Below are 27,855 nucleotides of genomic sequence, written 5' to 3'. Positions count from 1 at the left end.
TGAGGCCTGATGGGATCCACCCGAGACTACTGAGGGAGCTGGCAGAGGAGCTTGCCCAACCCCTCTCCATCACTAATCAGCAGTCCTGGTTAACAGGGGAGGTCCCAGACAACTGGAGGTTTGCCAGTGTGACACCCATCTACAAGAAGGGCCGGAAGGACGATCTGGGGAACTACACAGGTCTGTCAGCCTGAACTCTGTACTGGGGAAGATTATGGAGCAGTTCATCTTTAGGGCGCTCACAGGGCATGTGCAGGACAACCAAGGGATCAGGCCCAGCCAACATGGGTTCATGAAAGGCAGGTCCTGCTGGACCAACCTGATTTTCTTCTATGACCAGGTGACCTACCTGGTGGATGAGGGAAAGGCTGTGGATGTTGTCTGCCTGGACTTTAGTAAGGCCTTTCACAACGTCTCCCACAGCATTCTCCTGGAGAAACTGGCGGCTCGTGGCTTAGACAGGTGTACTCTTCACTGGGTAAAGAACTGGCTGGATGGCCGAGCCCAGAGAGTTGTGGTGAATGGACTTAAATCCGGCTGGTGGCCGGTCACAAGCGGTGTTCCCCAGGGCTCGGTTCTGGGGCCAGTCTTGTTCAATATCTTCATCGATGATCTGGATAAAGGGATTGAGTGCTCCCTCAGTAAGTTTGCAGATGACACCAAGTTGGGTGGGAGTGCTGATCTGCTCAAGGACAGGAAGGCTCTGCAGAGGGATCTGGACAGGCTGGATCAATGGGCAGAGGTCAACTGTATGGGGTTCAACAAGGCCAAGTGCAGGGTCCTGCACTTCGGTCACAGCAACCCCATGCAATGCTACAGGCTTGGGGAGGAGTGGCTGGGGAGCTGCCTGGTGAAAAGGGACCTGGGGGTGCTGATTTACAGCTGGCTGAACATGAGCCAGCAGTGTGCCCAGGTGGCCAAGAAGGCCAACAGCATTCTGGCCTGTATCAGCAATAGTGTGGCCAGCAGGAGTAGGGAAATGACTGTGCTCCTGTACTTGGCGCTGGTGAGGCCGCCACCTTCAACACTGTGTTCATTTTTGTGGCCCTCACTACAAGAAGGATGTTGAGGTGCTGGAGTGCGTCCAGAGAAGGGTAACAAAGCTGGTGAGGGGTCTGGAGAACAAGTCTTATGAGGAGAAGCTGAGGGATCTGGGGTTGTTCAGTCTGGAGAAGAGGAGGCTGAGGGGAGACCTTATCGCTCTCTACAGCTACCTGAAAGGGGGTTGTGGTGAGGTGGGTGTTGGTCTCTTCTCCCCAGTAACTAGTGATAGAATGAGAGGAAATGGCCTCATGTTGCGCCAGGGGAGGTTTAGATTGGGTATTAGGAAAAATTTCTTTACTGAGAGTGGTCAAGCATTGGAACAGGCTGCCCAGGGAGGTGGTGGAGTCACCCTCACTGGAAGTGTTCCAAAAATGTGTGGACGTGGCACTTCAGGACATGGTTTACGGGGCATGGTGGTGTTGGGTTGATGGTTGGACTTGATGATCTTGAAGGTCTTTTTCAACCTTAATGATTCTTTGCAAGAGAAAGTTTGAGAGGAGGAAGGCAGGCTGTTGTTATCACTCTGCAGGGAGAACCTGAGACGTAGAAAGGTAGCTTCAGTAGGAGCTATGTTGTTTGACCAGCCAGTATAAAATTTCTTTCTTATCTGGTGTTCTGTGTGTCTCCCTAAATTTAACATTCCTTTTCCTTTGATTGACTGGTCTTGCAACTGTGTTCTTACCTGGGATGTTGTTTCTGAAATAAAAATGGCAGTTCCTGAGTTTAACATAAGACCTGGAACTTGTTTTAGGTGCATATTTATGAATCTCTGGTTTTTGCTGAGACAGAAAGCATGTGAATGAATTCTTTACCATATGGATTTGGAAAAAATGGGAAAAACTTAATTTTTTTATGTATTGTTAGAGTTTGGTTTATGTGCATGTGCCTCTGGATGCATGAGTGTCCTGCTGTGTTGACCAGGGATTAATCTTTTAATCTCTAAAAGGTTTTTATGAATTTTTTGGTGCTGCTTAGATGCAGCACCGTGTATGTGTGTATATATACAACCTTAGTAACATGGCCAAAGTGATCATGCTGGCTTAAACATAAACTCTTGATAGAGCATGCTATAAGAGACTATCGATGAGCCCAAGATCAAGACAACACACAAGGCCAAGTCTGTGGAGGAAGCTTGAAGGTCTGTTTTGTTCCTTTTCAAACAAGGACATTTGTTTGAGCGCGCCACACATAAATGCAGAGGAATTATGTTATTTGTTTTTAATTGAATATTTTTAAAACTTCTAAGTTAGCACTCTTAGAACTGATGTGGACCTCAGTCCTAGACTAGCAAACCAATGCTAGAAGGGATTCTCCACCTTTTGTGGAAATGTTTTGGTCTCTGTCTCATGAAAGAAACACCAGTATATTGAGCCTTTTAACAGAATATATCAGTTTTCAGTATTGTTGGAAAAACTTTTCAACCAGACAGGATTTCCAGTCAGAAGAAGAGGTCCATCACAAGTGACAAAAGCCTTTCAATCTGGATGGAGAGAAGGTTCAAGTGTCTGATTCATTAGAATAAGGATTGCGCCAGGGAGTTTTGCAGCCCTCAAGAGTGCTCCTCCATGCAGTCAACTTCAGGATCGATTTCTCACAGTCTCTTCCTCTTGGATTCCTCTGCTTTGTAAAACTAGTAAAACACTTCACTAGGACAGCAAGGAAGAGACTGGCTTTGCAACTTGGAGGGAAATTCATCAAAAGAAATGGAGCAGAGATTTGAAGACACATCAGTGTTTTCGTTACTTGACTGTCAAGCCAGTTTTTCCCCTTGATTTAGTGAGTATATATACATGAGGTAGAATGGATCAGAAAAGAGACTGTCTGAAGGTTACTCATTTTGAAAAAGCTCACACTGGCAGTGAACTGCTTGATTCAGAATGGTTATATGCATCTTCATCTTCCATATCAGAAGCAGAGTCTTCAATGCTCGTCCCGTAGCATGCTCTCTTAGAATGTCTCTGTTTTTGCAAGATAGATAAATAAGGTTTGGCTTCTAATCCCAGTGTGCAGAAAAATGAAAATATAAACATTTTTTGCAGAGCAAAGTTTTCATTTTTTAGCAATATTAAAATTTCCATTTTAAATCGGTTTTGCTACTGTCTCTTGATATGCTAGAAAAGCATTCTCATGTGTAGAGGATGAAACTGTCAAACTGGAGCTCTGCCAGATTTGTTTTTATTCTGCTTCCTGTGTTCTGTGGGCATCAATGCACCAAGCTGGGAGAACTTTGACAGAATTTGGCTGTTCTTTTTACAAAAGTGAGACAAAGGGGTGGTACACAGGGAGCCACCACAACTTATGTCTTCCCTGGATTTCCCTGACTTGAATTCCTAGCTGAATCTCTATGCCACTTTTGAGTCTAATTTGAGCTATTGGCACATCACAGGGCAGGCTGAAAATCTGGCATCTCATATTTAATCTCTTTCCAAAGAACTCCTGTTTCCAAAGTCTGAGGCCAATTTGAGGTATAACAAGCTGTTAAGGATAATAAGAACTACGTTTTTATAGACTATGTAATATATTGTTTTGAAAAAGGAGTGCAGTGTCTATATTCCCACTTCACAATTGAGAAACAGACTGAAATGATTTGAGAAAGGCTCAGTAATACCAGTCACATCTCACTTCCAGTCAAGTGGAAGTGTCTCCACACTGCCTTTTTTTATATGATTTTCTTTTATGAGGCTGTGAAAACATTTCTTTCTTTGCACAACCTTCCAATGCCTTTTATTTATCTAGAAAATCAGATTAAAATGGGCTCCTAAATATGAGGTAGCTAATAGCATTTTATATAATTAGATAGAATGGCAGTAAATGTATTTATGGTAATATTTTTTTCTCTTTCCAAAGAAATGTGTCTGTTGTTATAAGCTTAAATGAAGGGTCCTAGCTGTAGTGACTGCACAGGAAATATGCAAAATCCTTAAGTTTATACTGCTTTCAAGTGATTGCTGTCCAAAATCTTTGATGGTGAGGTTGATTTTTATACAACACCCCCTTCAGCAACCAACATTTCTCCCAGGCTGAAAGCACTTGAGACAAAAGTTATTTTTTCCCTCTGAAATTTTTATTATCAGATTGAAATAGTTGGGGTGTTTTGCCAAATAAATAATGTTCATACTGAAATAGTTTGACAACAATAACATTGAGTATAAATAATCTCTCTGCAAAAGTATTACACAACCAGCCCTGCGTGTATCTTTGTTGATGTTTATCGTGGTTATAGTCTTATCTGAAATGAGTATGTTAGTTTTGTGATCTTGGATGAGCTGTTTGCATTCTGATCTTCCAGTTACGATGAGAAGAGAAACAACAAATCAATGAAAGCAGGTGAGAAGCCTGAGTGGTTTTGCTCCATTTTATAATTTTTTTAATATTAGATTTAATTCCCTACAGCTGCTATTTTGGGTTCGCCTTGGCTCAAGTGAAGAGAACTGCAGCTGGAGGACTGCTCTGATTAATGCTTACTCTGTTCCTGGGGGACCAGCAAAGGATCACCACAACATAGTCTTGCTCAGTGTCACCATCATCCTCACTGGTTATTATTATCTCTTAGGGCTGCAATAGGACAGTTCTGCTTTCTAACTCTTGGAACAGAGTTTTGAAAGTAATATTTCTTCATCTTCATTTGACTAAGTGTTCATAAAATTTACCCTTTTTTTAGCTGCTTGTTTCATGCTTCCAAATGTAAACTGGTTTTAGACCATAAATGAACTCTGATTTCATTGAAAAGCAAGTTCAGTCAGCCTGAATATAATAAAACACCCCCAACTCACAAGTTATTGTGTTTGAATTGTTCAGTATAGAGTAAATTTACTCTAGATTTAGGTCTAACTTGATTAAATTATACATCAAGGTGAGCCAAAAGTCCTGTTTCTTTGAAACTAAAATTTTTCATCATACCCAGAATCCTAATACATAATTTCAAATGTTGTAAAAGGAGCTGTGTAGACTGAACACAAAGCATGAAGAATAAAGTTAAGCCATTTGTCATGCAAGGCACAGGGTGACTCATTGCTTTTGACTTACAAAACATCATGAGAAGTTCCTTTACACACTTACTTGTGCTGATGTCCCTAATGCTGTGACTAATTTGTATGCTCTGATGCTTATGCTAGGGCACTCTCTTGGGCAAGAGTCAACTGGTGCACTTTGAATCTTTATGTGGCAAGGTGAGAAAAGCAAGTTCAGTCTTCAAAATAATTTGCCATTTCTGCTGAGGATTGTTGGATAGTATTGGCTGCATTAAGAAACTAGAATCTTTGAAGGGATTTCATGAGGTGATAATATTTAAAAAGATTTTGTCCTTTCCCTGTTGGAACTTAGTATTCACAGTCTTTCGAACATGAAATGAGAGGATTTGTCTCAGTCAAAATAACTACCTTTTAAAGAAAGTTACAGATGGAACCCAATGAGATTTATAGCTATGAGAATAATGACAGCTTTCTGTGCCTAATAAAGTTTCTCTGTTAGAGATTATAAAGGTAATATGTTATCTGGGAAAAGGTCAATTATCTGTCAAAAATACTAGTAATATAGCCTCTTAAAGTAACTTTAATCAATTTATGCAACTGTTTTCATAGAAATGTTAATGGTACAGTCAAGGAGAAAAATTCATAGGAAAAAAAGATTAAACTTGGGACCTTAAGTCCTCTTTTAGTGACTACTTAGATGAAAACTGTCTCAATTCACAGCAGTCTGTGTTCAGTTCCGTCCCTTGAGTTTCATGGACAGCTTTTACTTAATTGTCACTTTTCAAATTACAAACATAAGACTTCAGCATATGCCCTATAATTCAACATGTTACAACATTGATTAAGTTAACAGAATGGTTCAAACTCAAAAAGAAAAAACAAACAAAAAACCACAAAAAACTCCCAGTCAATATAACATTTACTAAATGCTGTCAAGTTATTGTTATCCATCTCTGTCAATATACATCTCTTTTCATACATATTGAATCAAGTAAAGAAGAAATTGCTGTTTTGTTAAGCTTTCCATAGAGAGTCTGTCAGGCAGGAAGGGCTGTTTAGTGTAAAAGCTGACAGTGTAGTGCTTTAACACACCTCAGCTTCTCATCACATTGAACTGCTTTCTTCCTCCTTTTGTTTGAATTGCACCTTAGAATAGACCCTGCTGCCTGCCCTACAATAGGTGTAATACAGCTCTTAAGTTTTTGTTTAGATTGAGGAGCAACATGCAGTACAGTATGGCTATAAGATTCTTGATAGCAAAAATTGTTGGGACACTTTAATACATAAGATTCTCATAAAGGATTCTCTCAGTAGCTTGTTTTTCCTTTTGATCATCTAATACAGTCTTTTTTGCAATGAACACACTATTCAAATTGTTTGTTTAAAAGAAGAGAAGGACAGTTGGACAGAATGCAATTACTTTTCCTTAGAACATCTCACACACTAATGTGTGTTGGTTTTTTTCTTTTTCATTTCTTGGAGGATGATTTATAAATCCTTTATTTTTCTTCTCCTTTTGCTAATATATGTTGAAGACTTGGTCTGACTGTCTTGACTTCTTTGTATAACTGGAAGGGTCCTTTCCACCCCTCTTTGTGATTCCAACTACCTTGTGTCTAGGATGAAAAATGAGCAGGTAGATGGACATATGGACGCAGGTATGTGGAGAGGCATATAACTTGTGCTGATATTGCTTTCACAGAATTTACCATCATGTCATCTAATGCATTTCATCTTTACTTGGTAAAGTCTGTGCTCAGGTAATAATTACAGAACTAAATTTCATTTCCAGTTACAACATTGTAGGATATCTATGTAAAGTCTGTGCTAGAAGTTACCAGAACATAGTGATAATCTATGAGTATATTTTAGCAACGCCTTTCTTCAATAGATTTGCTCATTTTTCTCCAGTGCAGTGCTCCAAAGTGTGGTTAGTTATCAGACAACTCCAGTCTTCTGGTGCAGTGCTAAAGATGGCAAATCTTACTGAGAGCCCAGCAGTGCTCGGTGGTGTTATCCAGCTTTCAGTCATAGTCTGCATCAAGGTAGATTACTGACGCTTCATAAAAAGTCCCATTTCCGAATCTTCTGACTCTAAGCACAGACTCTGAAGGAAATACTGTGTCCTTTAGTTAAAGAAATTGGTTATGTGAAGCATACCTTTTGAGGCAGGTTTTTTTAAACTGACTTTTTACATCATGATTTTTCCCTTTCGTATAATAAGCTTTGTTCTAGACTAATTGCTAAAGGCCAAATATTATCATTTACGTAGACCCAGCGTTCTTTTTACAATGGGAAAGTTTCCTCGAGAAGATAGTTTGGAACATTCTGAAAGTCAGACTCCATGTTAACTCTTTCAAGGAGAAAACTGCCCACAAAAACGCTTATCTTGTGAACTTTGTATGTTGGATTTTTTTTGTGTGGGTTGTTTGTTTGTTTGTTTGTTTGTTTTTTAACTTGGTTGTTCCAGTAGAACACAGCTGTTTCAGTGGGTGGAAAGTGATGATGTGTCCACAGAACAAGAAATGGTGCTGAAGATCCTAGCCAATGGTTTAAACTAAGGAAGTGGACACAAGCCAGTAGAGGATTTATGCAACTTCATTTCCTTTCGTACTTGATACTAATTCCTTTCTTTGTGGTGTATAGCATTTTGACTTTTTTTTTTAATACTGATATAAATTTAACAATAGAGAAGACAACTGTCTATTATTGTTTATTTGGTTAATAGTTTATAGCAATCAGACACACGTAGCAAGTTGTATCACTCAACATGAAATATTCCCATTCTAAGAGAAGAAAACCACTCATTCGTCTGTTTAACAACTAACTATCCAGTCCTGCTTTTTAGGAACACCTGAAACTCATCCTTAACCTCATCAATGTTTGGAATATGCAAAGAATGCAAGACTGAGCCTAGAGCTGGTAAATTCTCCCTTTTATTATGCTTATTTCCGTGTTTGTAGATTTACTCAAGTTCAGCCAAATTCTACTTTCTGTGACACTCATTCAAATCCAGGTTAACTCCAATAGCCTTGTTCAGGATTTACACTACTTTACCTGAAGTAATAAATTTGTCCAAGAATATTACAATCATATTGGGGGGAAAAAAAACCCCAACATATTAGAACATTAAGACTTAATGTCATTGCATTTGTGGATTGGAGAGAATTAGTCACATAGAGATCCCCCCTCTGGGATCTCAGATTCTTCAGGCAAGTGTTTATTTTAGTTTTTAGGATTTTTTTTCAAACGTGTAGTTAATTTGCTGGCCTATTCCTGAAAATGTAAGTCTTCCCATTACAGATAACCTGGGGTTTAGAAGCTATAATTTGGCAAATGTTATATTTTAATCTGCATGCCTTTTTCCTGCCAATTCTTTCCTTCATGCCTATGTGGTCTGACTTGATTCCAGAAGAAAAATCAGAATTGTATTATTTTCAGAGATTACTCCCCCCCCCCCATGTAAAGTTGGCCAGTATACTATTGTGTTCTCCCACGTTATGTGCAAGTACAATAATATCATCCACCACCCTAAAATATTGTGTAATTTGGAATCCTGTCGTCTAAGTAGTGAACCCTTTCTCTGTCACCCCTAAGAACTTTTTATAAAGAATCAAACGTCCATGGATATGGAAAAAAACCCATCTTTTCAACAAATATATTTGAGATGGGTTTATATTTATCTGAAGTCCTAGAATCTGGATAATTCTTCTGAGTTTCATAAAATATTTTTTAAATAACTTTTTTTTTAAATGCTCTCAGATAAACTGGCATTTGAGCTTTTCCAACTAGTTTAGGAGTTCTTTACCGTTTTCTGTTGACATTAGGTGTCTTTATTAAGAAAGCTTCTGTCTAATTTTTCTTTGAAAGAACTCTTTTTGGATTACTTTATTCTTATATGATCAGGTTTTCCCAGTGGACGCTTATTGCATAAGTCTTCTCGCTTTGAAGGTTAGTGATGCAGGAAATCATGATGTAGCCTTGAGGTTCAACCACTTCCTGTTTTTCCGGGACTATGTTCTAAAATGCAACCAGAACTTTAAAATTATTTCATTATAGGCATCTGTATTCCTTGAGAAAATTCATAACTTGCTAGGTTGCAGGAATTTGGTAGACTAGAGAAGTGTAAAATATATCTGCGTTTCTGTGTTCATTTGTTGCTATTGGAACAAGGCATGGATGTGCTCCAACCTAATAACTATCTAGAATTCAAAAAAATATTCCTGCTTCTGGTTTTGCAGTAGCTAGAAATTTGGCTTGTAATAACTGCACACAGTTGCCTACAACTCTTAAGTATTAGTTGTTAGATTTGGTTTTGGTGTTCCTTGTGATTCCATTGGTGGGGGAAAAAAGGATTGACTCACCTGGAGACAAGAATTTACTTAATATGCAAAAACATCGCATATAGGTCTACAATGATGACTGCTGGAGGAATGATACTTAGGGATATGGAAGCAGCTAAGTTCTTGTGAACTGAAAATAGCAACTCTATACTTTGAGAACACAGGTTCATTTCAGTTGGGCTTCTCAAGGAACATTCATTGAAGTGTGTCAGAAAAGAGCTAAACTAGATTTGGAAAAACCAACATATGTGAAAAGTTCATTGGTCATTGTTGAATAGCTTTTATCTGGTCAGTTGTAAAGTATTTATACTTACCTGTAATTACTTGATCTTTCTTGATGTGACTTGAACATATTTTTAAAACTTTTATCCAAGGATGTGAGTTATGATACTACAGCATCAGTTTGCATCTGACAAGAGGATATGGTGTGACAAGGGAGGTGTAACTTATACAGTAGATGACAATATTTCTGTTTTTCTAGAAAAGAACTTTCAGATGACCTCCTAAGACCCCTCTCAATGGGAATTATCCTGCTTTTATACAACATACAATAGTATTTTATTTTGTATAAGGTGGTATAAAATCACCCAAGCTTCCACCAAAATTGAGTTTTGATTGAGAATGAATTAGTATGAAATATGGATAAAAGGTCAATTGATATGGTCCTGAATAATTGAGACAACCTTTGAGACATAAGTAAATGGTTTTATTTCTTTATTTTATTGTTGTAGAATTAAGGCAGACAGAATAAATACAGTTGGTGGCCAAAACAGAATTGTAATTAGGAATTTCTTGATGCTCAAGTTAAGTGCATTAAATTGTATCAAGTGAAAGTAGAAACGATGCAGCGCCAGCTTAAGCTTACACTACATCTCATGCTTCCCAATGCTTCATGTTAATTAAAATCTAGCAAAGTAGTAGCTGTACACATTGTGTTTAGTTACACAGATTGTAGAAAGTGTTAAAAAAGTTGAAGAATATTAATGGCTTTAGATTTAAAACTCATTAACCATTACCCTATTGACCAGCTAAACAGAGTTTCTCAGCGCTCCTCTGGGCCAGTGCCCCTTCCTTCTGCTATGGAAAACCAGATGTTTGTTGGCTCAGCTAGAAATGTTTGGGAACGCTAGCAGTATCATTCGGTGAGACAATGTGGATGCCTGCGCACTAAAGCAGATCTTGTCAAGCTATAGATGTTGCCACTTTTTCAAAATATAAAATAGTATTTTTTGTTAAAATACTTGTTTAAATTTATATTTACTGTCAGAAGGTTTTTTTTTTTTTTTAATTATAATCTGGTAAAAGTGTGTGTGTTATTGAACCAGAATTCTGGAAAAGCTCCTTCAGAGTTGAGTCTTGTTATAAATTGATAAATACACCTTCTTTCTCAAAATGGTAAGATTTGTAATTAATTGCCTGAATCTTGACCCAGTGTAGTGTGACTTGCAGCTTCATTGAATGAAAGTGGACCACTGAGTAATTTTGAAGAGAAATCTTGCAATATCACAGCATTGCCTGTTTCCAAATAAAACTTGGCAGCTTCTGATGAATTTTCTTTGAGATCTGATGAACAGAAGGCTTAAAGTACAATCCATGAAGTACATATGTAGTGAGAAAGCTGTTTTGTCAGAGACACCTTTGAGTAAAATCCTTAGAATAACACCAGTTCCAAATCAGTTCTGGTTTTGTGTTGACTTATACCACTTAAACCTTTCTGTTAAATATCAATCAATCAAAAAAGCAAAAATGTGTGCAGATTGGACTAAATAATGGTCTCTGAATTAGAGATGATTATGATTCACATATTACCTCTTTTGACCTGGAGAATCTTTTGATACCTGAATAATACTGTTTAAACTAAAGGGTGGTTTAAAAAACAAACAAAAAATAAACCAACTGAAACCCCTTCTTCTCTAGTGCATTCCATCTGTCCTAACCAGTTGCCATAATACATAAAAAAAAAAATAAAATTGAAATTATGCATCTTTTACTATTTTCAGTTCATTATCATTTATAGGAAGCTACATCAATCAGGATCTACAAAAAAGTTAATTTGCAGCCATGTTTAGAAAGCACTAACTTCTGTTCACCTAGAAATCTTCTGTCTTTATTTTGCAGGCTTTTTGTTTTGTTTCAGTAAGTGATCTGCATGTTATAAATAAATTTACCAAAGTAGTGCTGAGCTAAGCACAGAGTATTATAAATAATCCCCCTGAAGGAAAACATGAACTGACAAAACATGGTGGAGAGACATTGACTATGTATGTCCTTATCTTTACACATCCTTCTCTTTATATTTCCTTAGATCATAGATGAAGAAGAAACACAGTTCATGAGTAATTGTCCTGTTGCTGTTACTGAGAGCACACCTAGAAGAAGGACACGCATTCAAGTGTTTTGGACGGCTCCTCCTACTGGTACAGGTTGTGTAATTCTGAAGTAAGTACTTTAAGGTGTATTAGAGTAAAAATCAGTTAATAATAAATATTAAATAATAAATATTTATTAGATTAAGAACTACTGGCATTCTTAGATGCTTTTTTCTCCCTTGACACACTTGACCAAGGATAGTTCTACTTGCACAGTTAAATGTTAACTACCTAAAGCCCAAGTGTTCAAAAGTTACTCCAAGCCTTTAGTAACAATTCCATTGGTAATCTTAATTGAACTTAATAGGCTCTCAGCCATTTATTTCACCAAAAAATCTAAAAATTCGGAATCTTTAATATCATAATTGCATCCATCTCATTGAGATTCGGATAAAAACCATGATCATAGTTCAGATGAATAATAGGCACGTTCTGTAGAGTCAGGATTTTCTAAATGGACCTTTATCAGTAAAACCAGATCTATTTGTTTAGAGGTGAGTGCTTTCATTTTAGAGCTGGTGATCTTTTACTGATGTTTTCCTATTATTTCTACAGTCTATTTCTTTCTAAAGCATGTGTATTCATGCTTTTTGAGCAATAGGCAAAGGTAACATTATGTAGGTGCACTTTGCTTTAGGGCCACTCATCTGTCTGTAAAAAAACCTTAAGTAGCTTCACACTATGAAGAGTATTAGAGGAAACTGCCAGAGAAACATTGTCTTGTCTCTTAAGATTTTGCTTGTTGTATTTCATAGGACAGCTTAGTCAAATATGCATGGACAACTGGGATTTCTTTGCTTGCTTTGAATCTGTGTCTGGGATAAGCCTTTGTAATTGCTAAAATGTGCTCTGCAGTACCGGGGACGCCTTTAGAGACGCAAAACACCTCTAGGCTTTTAGGGAGATGCTAGCACAAAGGTTATGCTGAAGATAGTTCAGGCCAATTCAGGAAAATGCATTATTAAAATTGCAACTGATTTCTGAACAGGCTGCAAAATTGCCACCTGCAAAACTGGCCCATGGTTGCTTTCCTCTCACGCTCTGCTTCACTCCCTTGGCCTTTTGGTGATTGGCAAGAGAGATAAACACCCTCCTCTTCCACATCTGTGAGGGTGATCTAGCCCCAACCCTGACACTGGCTGTGGAACAGTCTCGAATCTTGGCAGTGTGCTTCCACCTGCTGCCCCTTGGTATCAGTAAAATAATTTTGTTTAAGATCATCTGTTCTAATGTGCAGTGAAGCAGTTTAAGAATATGTTTACAGTCTTTCCTTAAGCTCAGGACAGAGGGGTGTACATTGGACTGCAGTAAAACTGTGAAACCTGCTGCTTGCTGGATGGCCAGACAGTTTGTGTGCTAAATTTATATATGGAATTTTTTGAGAGTTCCCTCAGCAATAGAGAAGATTCTTTCAGTGTTGCTGAGCTGTTTATCAGTAAAGCTCTTCATTTGCCCCTCAGGTCTGCCTCCTTTCTAGTTGCATAACAAATATTGCTTGAAGCACTACTTCAGTAGTGTAATAATAAGGTGATGATGTTTTATGCATCCTTTTAAAGAGACAAGATTTAAACTTTAATCCAATAATGATATGTAATAACAGAGGGTGATGGATTATTTTTTGCTACTGCCCTAAGTAGGATTGCCATTACCAAACAAATATATGAACCAAGACCTGTATTTCTCTCACTGAAACTTAAACATGTTTGGCTGAAGTTGGTTCAGGGGTCTGCCTGGAACTTGTCAGCAAAGGAACGTAGTAAAGTACCACCAAATGCAGGAACCACGATAAATGTTTCTTCTCTCTCTCCTCCTCTGCTCGGTCAAATCATGCTGCATACTCAACACACTCTGATTTTTGCATTGTGAAGTACTCATGAGAGGCTCCAAAATGTAACACAGTCAGAACTGCAATTCTGATGTTATATGCATAACGGTATGAAAGTGTCACTGCCTTAAAGAATGTACAGATTAAACCAGCGGCGCACAACCTTCTCAGACTGCTGGATGTACTTCAGTAGCACCAACAAAACAATGAAGTGCCAATATAGTTAGACTACCTGACTGGCACACATTTCCATAATCTAAGCAGCTAAAAGAACGTCTTAGAAATTGAAGTTCATGGGGAAAAAGGAAAAATTTATGACTACCTATTTAGAGTGCGGCAGGTATCTTAGGTTTGTATGTGCTGGTGAAAGTGTAAGGGAAGTTGTTAGGTACTTTCCAGTAAAAGTTATGTGAAAAATAGAAGCTGGCTCCCAACTCTTGCTTTGTTGGCCTCAGAGAATAGGTAACTGCTCCACTGAGGATACTTCAAAGAAAGAATGAAACAGTCACCATTCTTGGGAGTTGCTGATGCCAGAAATTAACATCATAATGTGGTATTTGTTTGCACCGCGGTGCAGTCCTCCATGGCACCATACATAGCAATCACTGATGTGGTTTTAGCATTAACAACGTGTATGTTTTTTCTTTTATATGTAAAGCTTTGACCGCATCTGAATTAAAGTTTAGTCAGCATTCTTTATAAACCTTCTTTATGGTTGGCTCCCATAGAATAGCATAGAAATTTTCAAAATTATTCTGTCATTTGTGAGAGCTTTAATGGTGTAATAAAAACAAAAGTCTAAAGACAGTTATTATTTTAAATAGTTAAGTCCAAACACGTACTGAAAAATTCTGAAACCTTGAACTTTAGAGGAAACAAATGTCCTCTGTATTATTTTTTTTTTCCTGTGTGTGATGGAGTGCAAGCAGTTTTTTATTATCAATACATATTTGTTTCAATCCTTGCAGACTAACTGATCATTATCTTTTAGAATTTCCAAAACAGTATGGCAACATTTTGGAGCCTGTTCTGAATCATAAGGATATACTTCTTCTTTTTCACTATGTCCTGATCTACTGACTTCAATATATTGAAAAGTTAAAAGTAGCCACAAGTTAAACATAGCTGATCCATAAAAACTTGTTATGTATTTAGTGACAAGTATTGGGGTTTTTTAGATTTATAATGGTATAATTAAGTATAGAGGCTTCTAAGAGGTTTTTCCAGGACTAGTACTGAAGTTTTGGGAACATTGGGTTTTTTGTGGTTTGTGAAGTCTGATATCTTTGATAGAAACACTTGATTGCCCACATTTGGCTAGTAGTCTTCTCAATGCTTTGTAGGCATAGTTCATATGATCAATTTGGTTGTGACAAGCATAGAATGACACAGACAAATGGTAATCTGTAGTTCTCAGGTTCAGCAAAGGATGCTAAATCTTTTGGCATGACCATATATGTGTGTAAGACTACCTTTCTGAGTGGCTACAAAATACAAAGTTTGGGAGAATTAACATATATTAGAATGTAACTTATCTTCACTACTTCACTTTCTTAAACACCCCTTTCTGTGTGAAAACTTAGAATTGGGCGGGGGGGAATAAGGAGAAAAAAAAAAAAAGATAAGATGGATTACCATATGATGTTGCACTGTAATTGCTTGGTTGAGAACAATTCATCCATTCTCTTCACTCCTACTAAATGATAACAGTGAAACAGCCTAAAGGTTTGAATCCTTCCAGACTCTGTATTGAACCTGCTGGTGTACTGAAGGTACTTCCAGGATGCAAACAATAGCTCAGGCTCTATTCGTCCAAGCATTTAAGCCTGTGCGCGCATCTCACTGAAGACACAAGCCAGAAGACTTTGCCTAAATGTCACACACTGCTTGGGAGACCCTCAAGCTTTAAGCCCTGTTTCTGCTTGCCTGATGTATGCTAGGAACACTGTGCAGCTAAATCTGGTCCTATCTCCATAGGAAGGTACACAAGACTCCAGCATACTAGGTCTTAAAATGCTTTCTGCAGATGGATGAAAAGGAGAAACAGCCTATCACTTTGGGGATGGCCCTAGACACTGCAAGATGATTTTAAGCACTTTGATTTTTAGAATGACCTAATGGAAATCGAATGCATTGTCAGCTGTCAGAGAGTGTAGTCAGCCTCGTCACAGAACTCGGTACTTGGGTAGAAAGTTTTGTTATGTGGAACAAAGTTATTATAATAAGATAAATCAACATAATGCACTTGGATCTCACTTAGCGATAAGGATTCACTTGGCTGCCTCAGCATCTGTGCTAGCTTCAGAAGCTACCCAAATATCAGCATGAGCAGGAAAGTGCTTACAACAATAACTTTCTTGCTTCTACAGTTAAAGATATCTATTTGGACCATTCTGAGCTGTCATGTTGTGCACAATCTACTTGTTTTCATGTTCACAATGCAACATTTAGTCTTTCTATCCCTATTTACTTTCCTTTGTTCCTTGTGATTGATTGGACACTAAGGTGCCATATGTCAATATGGGAGGACCAGGTCATTTCCTTCAACTTCTGATAAAAGTTTCTGTTCTAAAGCTTCTTTACTAGATTTCTGGGCTCTTCAGAATGCATTTGGTTTCTAGCATTTTTCGAAACCTACTGTTAAAACTTACTTGAGAGATATTTATAATTATTTTTGCTTTGTACCATTTATATAAAAACTAATTATCATATAAACAATTGAGCAGTGGCAGAGCCCGGTGGTATTTATATCACCATATGGAAGTGGAGAAATGTTCAGGGGTTTGAATCCTGACTTAGTCAATCTATTTTAATATTTTGTGTGAGTCTGAAAATGTTTTTAACTTTTTAAAAAAACTATTTTCTGCATGTAGACTGTCATGTTTGGTTTAGCATGTTCTGCTTTTCAGCAAAAGTAGAACAGCACACGTGCATCTTTTTGGTTTTGTATCTGACAGCTAATATTTGGAGACTGCTTAATTCTGTCAAAAAAAAAAAGCTGGTGGAGATTTATCTAGTTTAACAAGAAAATTCTTAAATATGGATTTCAATTAGTGATTTACAACATTGATTAAAAAAACCCAGACAATAAATATTTATTAAAAGTTTCTTAGCAGTAATGGAGAATGACCTCTTTTTAGGCTCCTTTTAGCCCCAGATTTCTAGATTCTACTGATTAGTTGTGTTCCTCTAGTTAAAGTGTCTCAGCTCAGTGTGGTACCGAACAGGCAGGTAAAGGCCTGACCTGTGTGGTTGATGGAAAATACAGAAGAAAATAGTTTTCTGCAAGTACTTTTAGAATTCTGTAATATAAAACAAGAGTGAAGAAAATGTTGTAAATTGTCTTAGCTTGTCACATATTAAAATTTCATGGTAGGGAGAATATTGTTAATATCTAAATTGATTAAATCCGTCAGCTGGTGTAGATCTCATGAGGAGTCAAGTGTTGCTAGATGGTAATTGTCTTCCCCTCTAGCATTCAGTGATTTTCACTGAGTCTGGGATTAATTGTTAATGTAGTAAATGGTGGCCACATGCAGATAAGTTATATTCAATTTACCATTTAGAAAAGAAACCACACTTTTCTGATTCGCTCATGGAATAATCGAGTTCTTGGGCAACGGATGTGACTTGTGTGGTAAATGTAACAAAACTTGCTGACCAGTTATTTATTTCTGCTATACGTATCATGCTTAAACAACCAACAAATTAAAACCCAGTATCAGTAAATAGTGTTTATTACCATTACTACTTGCAGAAATCCACTGTATTTGTCATAATGTCGCTTCTGTTTGTTTCTGGAAATATTTTTTGAGCCATCTCCAGGAAGATACTTTATAATTTTTGAGGAAAACTGTGAAACTTATTGTTTTACTGCATATGTAATTATCCTCATGATTTTAATTATATTGGGTTTTGTTTGTATGTAGTCAAAAGAGAGTAGAGGTATTTTAAAGAATTGTGTCTTCCACATAAAAATGGTGATATATTTAGTATATGAAGTATGTATTGGCAGAATCTTTTTTGCTAGTTCTGCTATTGTAGCAAAGCTACATATCATACCTATGAGGACAACTTCAATTCTAGTCCATGGATCTATGCCTTGGATATAATACTGTTTCCAACCTCCATGTGGGTTCTGGCAGTCCTCTTGCTCTTGAGCCTTCAAAGCTCTGAGGGTGAATGAACTCCAGCTAGAGCTTTTTCAACATGTACTTTTCGAATTCTTGTAACTTCAAGCATTATGTTCATTCAGGTCACTTGGCATCTCACCCCGAGTGAACACTAAAATGTGATGTTGGAAAGACTAAAAGAAGAACCAAATGCAAAGGAACCAAATATCACAAAATCCTATGAGTTCATAACTACATATACATACTGAAACTGTCTTGATCTGTAGCCAAATCCCTTCTCTACACTCAAAACTCATTATGAGATCCAACCAGGGACTCCTTGGCTCCTTGGGCCACAAACAGAGCACAAGGTATCTGGATAACAAAACCCACAAAACAGAACAGCAGCTCTGTGGTGTATAAATTAATATATGACCAACTCAATAACACTGCATTAGGAAAAGCATTTATGAGAAATGGCAAATTAAAATGGTCCTAATGCAATGCATTTTGGAATTAATCTCTCTTGCTAAAAGTGTTGACATTATGATTCTCTACCACAAAAACAAGTTGCATAAATTTACTCTGACCAGAAAGAAGTTCTGGTTGTCACAGAGTGGGTCTGCTGAAATTATTGCCAGTCATATAAAAGGAACATATGATAGATGATCACAGAGTTGAACTTAAAACACAATAAAGAAAAAATAATGATATATAGTTACAGTTGACAAATTTGTGTGTTAATTTTCAGGCTTGTCCCAAATTCCTCATCAGTATCTATGAGGTGGCAGAGGGAGGAGAAATGGGGCAAGGTTTTAAGTTATTCAAGTTACTAGACTAAGGTGATTAAGCAGTATAAGTAGATTATTTGCTCCTCTGATGCTCTCACCACTGAAATATTTTATTTTCTTTGCTAAGCTGTACTTACCCCAATATGTGCAATTTTTCTTGATTTGTTGGGATGCTTACCTGAGTAATATGTAGCTCAGGTCTTTTTCCATATGCTTAATTGGGTGTTTCTTTAAATGCTTTACATGGGATGTATTCTTTAAATGCATCCTATTTGTTACAAAACATGTGAAATATGATGATTTTACATGCTCTTTTAGGATCCCTGAATAGTCATGGGTTGTATTTCTTAAAAAAGAGATTTGTAGATTTGTACTTACTGAAAAATCACACTCCTTATTTTAAAGATGAGCTACTAGTAGTTGAAAAGCTATGATGAGTTCACTATAAAATTATTATTATTCAAAGTGTAAAAATAAACAACCCCCCCCGCTTGTTTAAATTGGTTATTAAGCTTGTTACACAGTCTTTTCCATTTGTTCTTTCAGTCTTCCTGTGTGATTGTCAAGAATTGTACCTGACTGTTCATTAGAATACTAATACTGAAGCAATTGATCACAGTTATAAAGCATTTACTGAAAGCTTTCAATTATGACTAAATATAATGGCCAAAGAAAAATAGAGAACAATGCCTTCCTTGCATAGCAAGAGCTCTTGGAAACAATTATATGCTGTTTATGGAACAATTGAAGGTAACAGTTCTCACATGATAAATAGCTATATTGATTTTTCCCAGTAGAATTAGTAAGTCTTCCGAATGCAAAGAAATGATCAAAATTCCTGTACTAATAGTTTAAAAAAATATAAATCTGTATCTTCCACTTAACTACCACACGATGACTCAATAGCTTCTGAACTTCATTTTTGATAGAGATAATAGCCTTATAGCTTAATATTTCTCTGTGCATAGCTCAAGTAAAATATTTTATGCAGATGCTTTATGTATTACTACACAATTAAGATAGCAATCTAAGATATCTCTGTACATCCTAACAGTCCTTAGAACAAATACAACTTTTACTATACAGAAAATGTACTAATTTTCCATTTGTGATTCTTTTGACCTGCTTTCATTTTTTCCCCATTCTTCACTTTTAGGAGCTGATGTAACAGAAATGTGCACAGCTTGAAATAGCTAGGGACATAGATTGGAAGTGAGTAGATTTGGGTCCATTCCTATCTTTCAGACTGGGTTATCATACATAGCTCAACTCATTTTTCAATGCCTCTGTTTCTCAAAAGCAACCAGAGGCCATTGACTCTGTATAAAACACTGCAAGACAGAAAAGATTATATGTTAGTATTCCACTGTTCTAATTCCTTAAAAATAATTTAAATGTTTTCTTCATCCAGCTTTTTTTTTTTTTTTTTTTACTTTTTACAAAACAAATGGGACAAAAATTTAAACTTTTAACTGCAACTAACTTACAGCCCTATATTTCAATTTTTAGGCTAACCACCCACAGAGAGTTTACTTGTATTAGGAAGGAAGAATAACTTTATGCATTTCTATACAACTTCTATATTTATAGCAGCTCTAATACTACATTGTAAAAATGCATATTTGCATTTACAGTAGCAGCCTCCTGGATCTACCAACTAAACACATTTACACTTAAAATAAAAATCCATCTCACTTTCACTTTCTCACATATTTAATATTGTCTGTACAACTACCCAAAAGGGGGTTGTGGTGAGGTGGGTGTTGGTCTCTTCTCCCCAGTAACTAGTGATAGGATGAGGGGAAATGGCCTCCAGTTGCACCAGGGGAGTTTTAGATTGGATATTAGGAAAAATTTCTTCACTGAGAGGGTGGTCAGGCATTGGACCAGGCTGCCCAGGGAGGTGGTGGAGTCACCATCTCTGGAAGTGTTCAAAAAATGTGTGGATGTGGCGCTTCAGGACATGGTTTACGGGGCTTGGTGGTGTTGGGTTGATGGTTGGACTTGATTATCTTAAAGGTCTTTTCCAGCCTTAATGATTCTGTGATTCTGTTTCTTTAACTTCACAGTGGGAGCACATGAATTTGGAAAGTGTTGTAAAAGGATTTTCTTGTAGTTTTATGTTCTAAATAAGCTTTTTTACAGCACAATTAATATAGTAATCCTATAAAATCTAGTTAGATTCATTCATATGCTGTTTCGTTTGCAAAAGCGTTGTATTGCAAAGCAGCTTAATGGTTTTGCTGCTGAAAGATGGGTTTATTACTTGAGGAGTGCAAAGCAATAGAAAAACAATGTGGGGAAAAAAAAGAGTAAGGAGAGGATGATGGTCTTTCCTCTAGTAGTAGGGGGAATATAGTTATGGCTTTATTAAGACAGAGAATATTTTTAACTGTTTCATACTGTACCTTGAAAATGCTTATGATAATTTCATATTAAAAAAAATCAACATCTTATTAAATTTTGTGGTAAATGGATGTAACATACAATTGCTCTCATGGTTCCATATGATTATTAATTTGCACAAATACTTGTATTTTTGCAAAACAATCTGTTTTACAAAAAATTAAAAAAAAATTCTTTTGATATACAGTGGGGTAGGAATGCAGGTATTAGAAAAGTACAACATACTTTATGATAAGACACTGATGTCGGTTCTCTTTGATCACCATTGTGTTTTCTCCATTCTTTCTGGGGAGATACTGCAATTAAGATTAATCATTAAGGCTAATAGCTGACACAAACTCAAACGCAGAACTAATCAGAAGTCAATTTTATTCTTGTTTGGTACTCAGCAAAGATATATGGGGTATTCAAATCTTTCATTTTTATTTATCAACAATTATACATGCTGAATTTCTTGGTCCTTCTAGATTCTCAACACTGTTCTAAGGATACTTACTATGTGTTTAAATTGTGCACTTGGAAAAATCGTATGAAGTACCAAGTCAGGTATAGTGCTTTTTGATAATTCTACTTTCTGACCCCAAACTTGAAGATAAATAGGGAAGCCATAGCAAATGATGTTAAAAGGGACTTTGATGAAACAGCCAAGTCTTTTATTGTCTGGCAATAGGATGAACTATGATTGAGTTGCGCCTGTACACCTCTGTTCTTAAAGGTGGAGCCTTGGCAGTTCCCATAAGGAAGTGGTGCCAATACTTACCTGTCATTTGCTACTGTTCTGCTAAAATGATTCCTCTGATGCCGCTTATTCTCAGGTGCTGTAACCCTCTTTTCAACCCATGCCTTCCTTCAGTCTTCTTTTCTCTAGGCTACTCAATCCTGGCTCCTTCAGTCTTTTCCCTCTTCTAGATATCCAGTTGTTCTCATTAGTCTTGTCTGAACTTTCTCCAAATGATATCACTGAGTTGTGGTACCCAAAATTGGGCATTGTAATCCTACAGATACCTTACACAACTCCACATGGTCTTAGAGAAAGTGCTTCCACTGTAGTGTTTGCTGGTTTTCACAAGGGAATAACATTTACGTCTGCTCAATTCCTGATCCACTAGACACTTGCTTCGTCCTGCTATCAAATACTTCTCTCATTGACTTTTTGCCTTCTGTTGTTGTGCAAATAATTACCCTTATCTAAAACTAGGACTTTGTGTTTAATACTATTTAATTACTGATTTTTTCATAATTCCTTAGATGTATGAACTGTTTTGCATTTTAAGCAACTGCAGCTTGATACTGTCTGCAGTCAGTAACTTGTTCTCTATTCTGTCATTCAAGTTATAAATGAAAATATTGATGTATGCATAACTGCACTGAACTTGAAACTCTTCAGTGAGTTCCAGCTGAGTTCTAAACATACGAAAAATCAAATTCATTTGTTTTAAACATATGAACGTTGCTGACTAAAAAATCCTGCCATCTATTTCTGATGTAATTAATATGTAAGCATTTTGAATAAAATTTTGAAAAAATCTGCTAGTTTGATGTATCTGTGTATTTAAAAATCTAAAAAGATGTATGAAAAATTAAGAAAATATTCTTGTCAATAGCATTTTTATTGACAAAATCTGTGTTGGAGAAAGATAAATCCTCAAAGAATTATGACATATTGTTTACATAACCTGGAGAGGAAATGTAAAAAGATTTAAGAGGTTAGGAGGGAAGCTCTCTTGAAGTATCTTGCACTGAAATCTGATTTTTGCTCCCAGTAATTGGGGAAATAAAACAGTAAACTGATTCCTTACTGGCTAAGTCTCTAGCAGAGTTATCATAAATTTCAAGTAGTGGGATGAAAAAAAAAAAGACGACTTCTTAATTTTCTTGTTGTTTGCTGTTTGTAAATGAAAATCACTGTTAATTTAGGAGCCCGACAGCTGTGGAACATTTGCCATTCGGCAGCAGCTGTCAGTAGCACTCCAGTTTATTCTACAAACAGATGCTTAATTTGACTTCAATGCCATTGTCAATTTTTGAGGGGAAACAAACAGAAGAAAGGATTAGAAATAATCATGATAGTCAGAATTTTATTTCCTTTCAAAACATAAAGCAGAGTCGCTATTGGTGACATCAAAAGTGTTTTAATTTTTTATTACTTAATATTTTAAATCAGTTTTTTTATAACCACATGAACTGAAATTAAGCTTTCTCAATGCATGGTAATTCATGTTAAGGAAGTGATTTGTCTTATGTCAGGAACCAAAGGTGTTATTTTAATGTAGTATACTACATTTTTAAAATATGTGTTTTATTTATGAACCAAAATGTCATACCTCTACAGTTTGCAGATAAAGAGGTTTTTTGTCTCTATATTAAAAACAGAGCACCAGTGGGCCCACTGTCATTCAAAGATAATGTTGTTTACTGTAATATAATAATATTCTCATTTCACATCAACAAAAGTGAAGGGTAAATTTGGTCCAGTCATGATGAAATGAGATGATGAAAAAGCTAAGTAACATAATGTGGTTAATTTTTAATTTTAGTAATCAATGATTTTATCCAGTATGTGCCCAGTGACTTGGAGGCTTTAATAAAATGTGCTGTTAGAGTATCGTGGCAAGATCCTCTGTTGCTGAAAATGTCTAAAGACCCAGACAAGACAGTTGAAATCAGCAGCGTATGGTCTCAGTCCTACAACACTTTGGCAATTCTTAAATGTTACAATGTCTAATTTAAATTAATCATAAAGAGGGCACATTTTGTTGGTCATTTGCTCGTTCATAATGCAATCTGTTCATGTATTTCAAGACTATGTGTTTCTACAAGAATGTCTAAGTAAACCTGCAGTTAAATTTAAGAAGCTATACTGGGTGTGCTCTTTTGTATGAAATTTTCTATGTTAGCAAAATTTTTCTAGCATGCTGAGTTCAATATTTGCTGAACTGTCTGCATGCCCACAAAAATCTAGAACAGCTCTGCATGGCACATTTTATGGTTAAAATTTCAAGCACAGCTATATTTCAGCATGAAAGGCAAATGGCTGAATTAACAAAGTGTCAGATTCTGCCATCCTTACTTGCATTGAATAGTACTTAAATTCTCATGTGGATTTTAATATGTTAACTGGAGACTCTCTAAGAGTGATGTATTTTATAAATAAGGGTCTCAGAACCTGAACGGTTTTTATCTTGATTCTTTTTTTCATAAGAAACACTACAAAAGCAATTCTGATTTGCTTCCTTAAAGGAGCAGCTACATGTATTATTGCAATTCTTTAGAAATTATGAAAGGAAAAAAAACACCTAGAAAAGGAATTGTTCTTCATGTAAACTGACTGCTGAATTGATTCTTGTCTTTCTACTTACCTGGTTTGACAATTTTTTCAGGGGATTTGTGAACGGATTGAAATATTAAATTCAAATAATAATAGTGTGGGCTCTTCTTTTCTTTTCCTTGCAGTAATTAGGTACCCGCTTTTTCTATCTTTTCTACTTCATTAGGTATGCATTAAGTATCTTTTCTATCTGAACAGCAGCAGTCTGAATGCTTTTTGAACTGCTTTCCTGAAGAAATGGATTTGTTGCTCAGTTAGTTTATTGCTTCAGCAGAATGTAGTTTAAAGTCTTGCCATGCACCAGAAAGCACACTTGATTTCTTTAATGGCTTCTAGGTTTTCATTTGCTGCAGAAAGGGTAGACCTGCAGACATAGGGGCCTGTGTCTAGAGAAGGAATCGACTCTCTTCATTAGGAGGACAATGAGCTTGACACTCGCTCACTGCAAAGACAGTGTGGGTAGTCTGGTGATACCCTTAATATGTACCAACAACTCATTTAAGTTTTACAGATTACTTATCATAATGTTTCTTTCCATAGATTTCCCTGAAAATGGAATACATGCTTGCTCTGTACATAGAAAAAAAGGCATGCTCTCTCATGCCGCAATTGCCTTGTAATTGTTTGCTGAAGTAAATATATGATGAGATGAGGAACTCGTATACAAAATAGAAAAATGTTCCGTGCTGCAAAGATGATGCCATGTATTGAGGTACCACCATTTCATGAAGGTTCATAAAGAAATTCTCTTGTTCATCAGAGTTATTTTAGATAACAAATACTAATGAACAGGCATTTATCTAATTTCTCTGAGTAAATCATGGACAAAGCATTGTCAATAGAGTGAAGAAATACAAATACCTCTTAATTCTTGCCAGTCTTATAGTAGTAGTCTGTATTTCTGCCACACATAGTTCTACTTGCAAAGTACTAGATATGTTCAGGCAAGTAAATAAAAATAAGCTAAACTCACGGAGAAGAGACAAATTTCACAGATACTCAGATATCTGTTTTCTGCATTGTCTTTATTGGTAAGCAACTTGGCTCAGCAAGAATAAAGTTTTAAGTGCTGTCCTTATAATTTTCTAGTTTTCCAGTGGCCACTCATGCATCAGAACACATTCAGGCTGTGATTCTCTTCTGATTAAGTGAAACTGAAGTTGGTAATTGATTTCAGTAGAAGGTCGGTCAGCTCTCAACAGAGTGTGATCTTGCAATCAACAGCAGCATAAGATTGCAGGGCACATCCAGGTTTTTAAAACAAGCTCGACATCAATGTATCTGATAATTGTATGTTTTTAATTTTCAAAGCATGTATTTTTTTTTCTTTTTGTGTGTAAATGTTTGGTGGGAGCAAATGTCTGCCTGCTATTAAAAACAAAGTTAGATAGGTATACCTTATATTTTTGTCTTGAAGGTAAGGAGATTTGTTCCTTGTTGTTTCAGTTTTGAAATCTAAACCAACTATTGAAAAAGGTTCAGTTGCACTGCTTGGGTGTCAATCTCAAAAACGTAATTGATTCACCTATTTCCCATATGCATATCTGAAGGAGCACCCCTGCTTGTTTCCACAATGCCTGATCCCTTGCTCTATTTCCTCCTGTATCTCTAATTGCACTTTGTGTATCTCAATTATCCACATTAAAACATTTCCCTCTCAGAGTTTCTAATGAAGTTAAGAATCTAATGAAATGCTCTTTTGTTCCAAATAAAACTTGCTAGGGCTAGATGCTGGTTCCTAGTCTGTGTGCTTCTCAAAGCTGCTAATATGAAGGGTAATTTATCATCTTAATCCTTTCCATTACTACTTACTACTGTTCACAATGCTCCTTTAATAGTTCTATTCATGAGCTCTCCTTGTCCTGATGATTGAGGGAGTTACAGGATGTGTAGCTTTTGCTTAATCTCTGATCCTTTAAGCATAGTTGTAATCACTTCCTCCATGAAATGATGACCTTTATCTGGGTCAACAAGACTTCAGGAGCCGCACAGAGGCAAAAGGTTTCTTGATACTGTTGGGTTTTTTCCTTCTCTCCACTGCTATATGTTGTTTTATAGAAAAGGCTTCAAACCACCTTGAGAAGGAATTGGTCACTTCTAATGAGTTTCGTTACCCCAGCCTGTTTTGGGGAGCATTAGCTCCCCACAGTATCTACATAATGTGTATGTAATCACATCACAGTCAACAGAGAGACAACTCACTGCTGCAGCAAAGAGATATGACTAGACTTTGTTCTTGCCCTTCCTATACATATCTCGGACAATGTTTGATCTATTTCCTTACACCTGTTTCTGAATATTTCAACATTGTTTTTTTCTTAACCCTAAGGGTATTTTTCTGATTTTCACGTAGTGTGTTCAGCAATTCTTTCTCTGTTTACTTTCTCAGTCCTTTTGTTTCTGCTGTGCTCTAGTAACAGTCATTACTGTTTACTTCATACATCCGGGGTTGTGTGCTGCTTTAGATGCTGAATCTACATTATCACCCCATTCAGCTTCCTGGTTCTTATTCCTTTCAGCCTTTAGATGCCTAATTCACAACTGATCCCGATGGCAATTCCTGTGCTTATAAATCTCTGCTGCACCAACCGTTATTCAAAAATAGCTTTCTTGCCCAGCCTTTACCTTCTCCTAACCTAGTCAAACATCCACCATTGTGTTCCCTTCACACAATAATCTGAATCGGGTAAAATCACAATCGACTCAGCCTATTGCTGTCTTTAAACTTCAGAATGACTGTAGTCTGTTTGCCGGGCTGACCTGCCTAGAGTGTTTCTTGTATGTTGTCCTATTCAAGTTCAAGGCATGCATGCCCGGCACCATTTCCATTAATATACTTTGAAATTCCACCGGTAAACCAAAGATGATTTGTGCTGTAACTTTGTGCTGAAAACCTTCAAAATCTTCCACAATCCCATGCATAGGTGTTGTTTGTAAATGATTGGACATTGACCTTCTGTTCCCATATTGATTAGGGCACAATAAAAGAGATCAGGTTACTGAAAGTTTCTGAGGCTAATCTGTGATTTGTTAATATTAATGTCCGCAGAGCAACAGAAGTATTGGAAGCTCTGTGCTTCCTGCCAGTGATCCTGGCAGACCATACTTCAAAGGCGACATCTTATTTGCATCATCATAGGGGCAGTACATCTGAATATTTCATTTTTGTATTGTCCAAGCAGCTGCTAAGCATTCCCAAACATAGACTGAAGAGCACAGCTCTGGTATTGCTATGTTGATGTATTCATAGGTTACTGGGACCAGCTTGGTTTTTTGAACTGTTGTAGCAAAATGTCTACCAGTGCTACTGGCGTGGCAGCTAATCAGACACAAGAAGGTTGTACTGAATTTGGCATTTTTAGGACTGAAGCAGGAAGAGGCAAAACCCAGCTGTACCGGTTCCCTGCCAGTGCATTCTCCAAAAATCTAACGTGCCAAAGTTTTGCAACAATATTTGCAACTCTCACTGCAACTAATTTTTGCAGCCAGAACACTTGTATGAACTAGAGACACTAGCCTAATACTGTCCTCAGCCACAAACTTGTTGCGGCAGATGTTGAACAAAGAGTAAGAGGAGAAGCTTGGTGAAAACCTTGCTAATGATGTAGAATAATTTCATGGATTAAGTTGATCATTCTTTAATAACAATGTGTTGCATGAGCAGGG

At 36.8% G+C, this 27,855-nt stretch overlaps 1 protein-coding gene across 1 annotated transcript in view; it reads left to right on the top strand.

The window, feature by feature from the left end:
• SPON1 (spondin 1) overlaps positions 1 to 27,855 on the top strand; it is a gene marked incomplete at both ends in the record, with an annotated part of 197,790 nt that overhangs the window by 29,322 nt on the left and 140,613 nt on the right. The window contains one exon of the mRNA XM_082000657.1: positions 11,664 to 11,797. Within this exon, the coding sequence (XP_081856783.1) occupies positions 11,664 to 11,797 (134 nt within the window). The remainder of the gene's footprint in view (positions 1 to 11,663; positions 11,798 to 27,855) is intronic.

Source organism: Phaethon aethereus, assembly GCF_964289735.1.
Source record: "Phaethon aethereus genome assembly, chromosome: 5".
Lineage (NCBI taxonomy): Eukaryota > Metazoa > Chordata > Aves > Phaethontiformes > Phaethontidae > Phaethon > Phaethon aethereus.
Note: the sequence above shows the minus strand (reverse complement) of the source record. Positions and strands in the feature narration are given on the sequence as shown.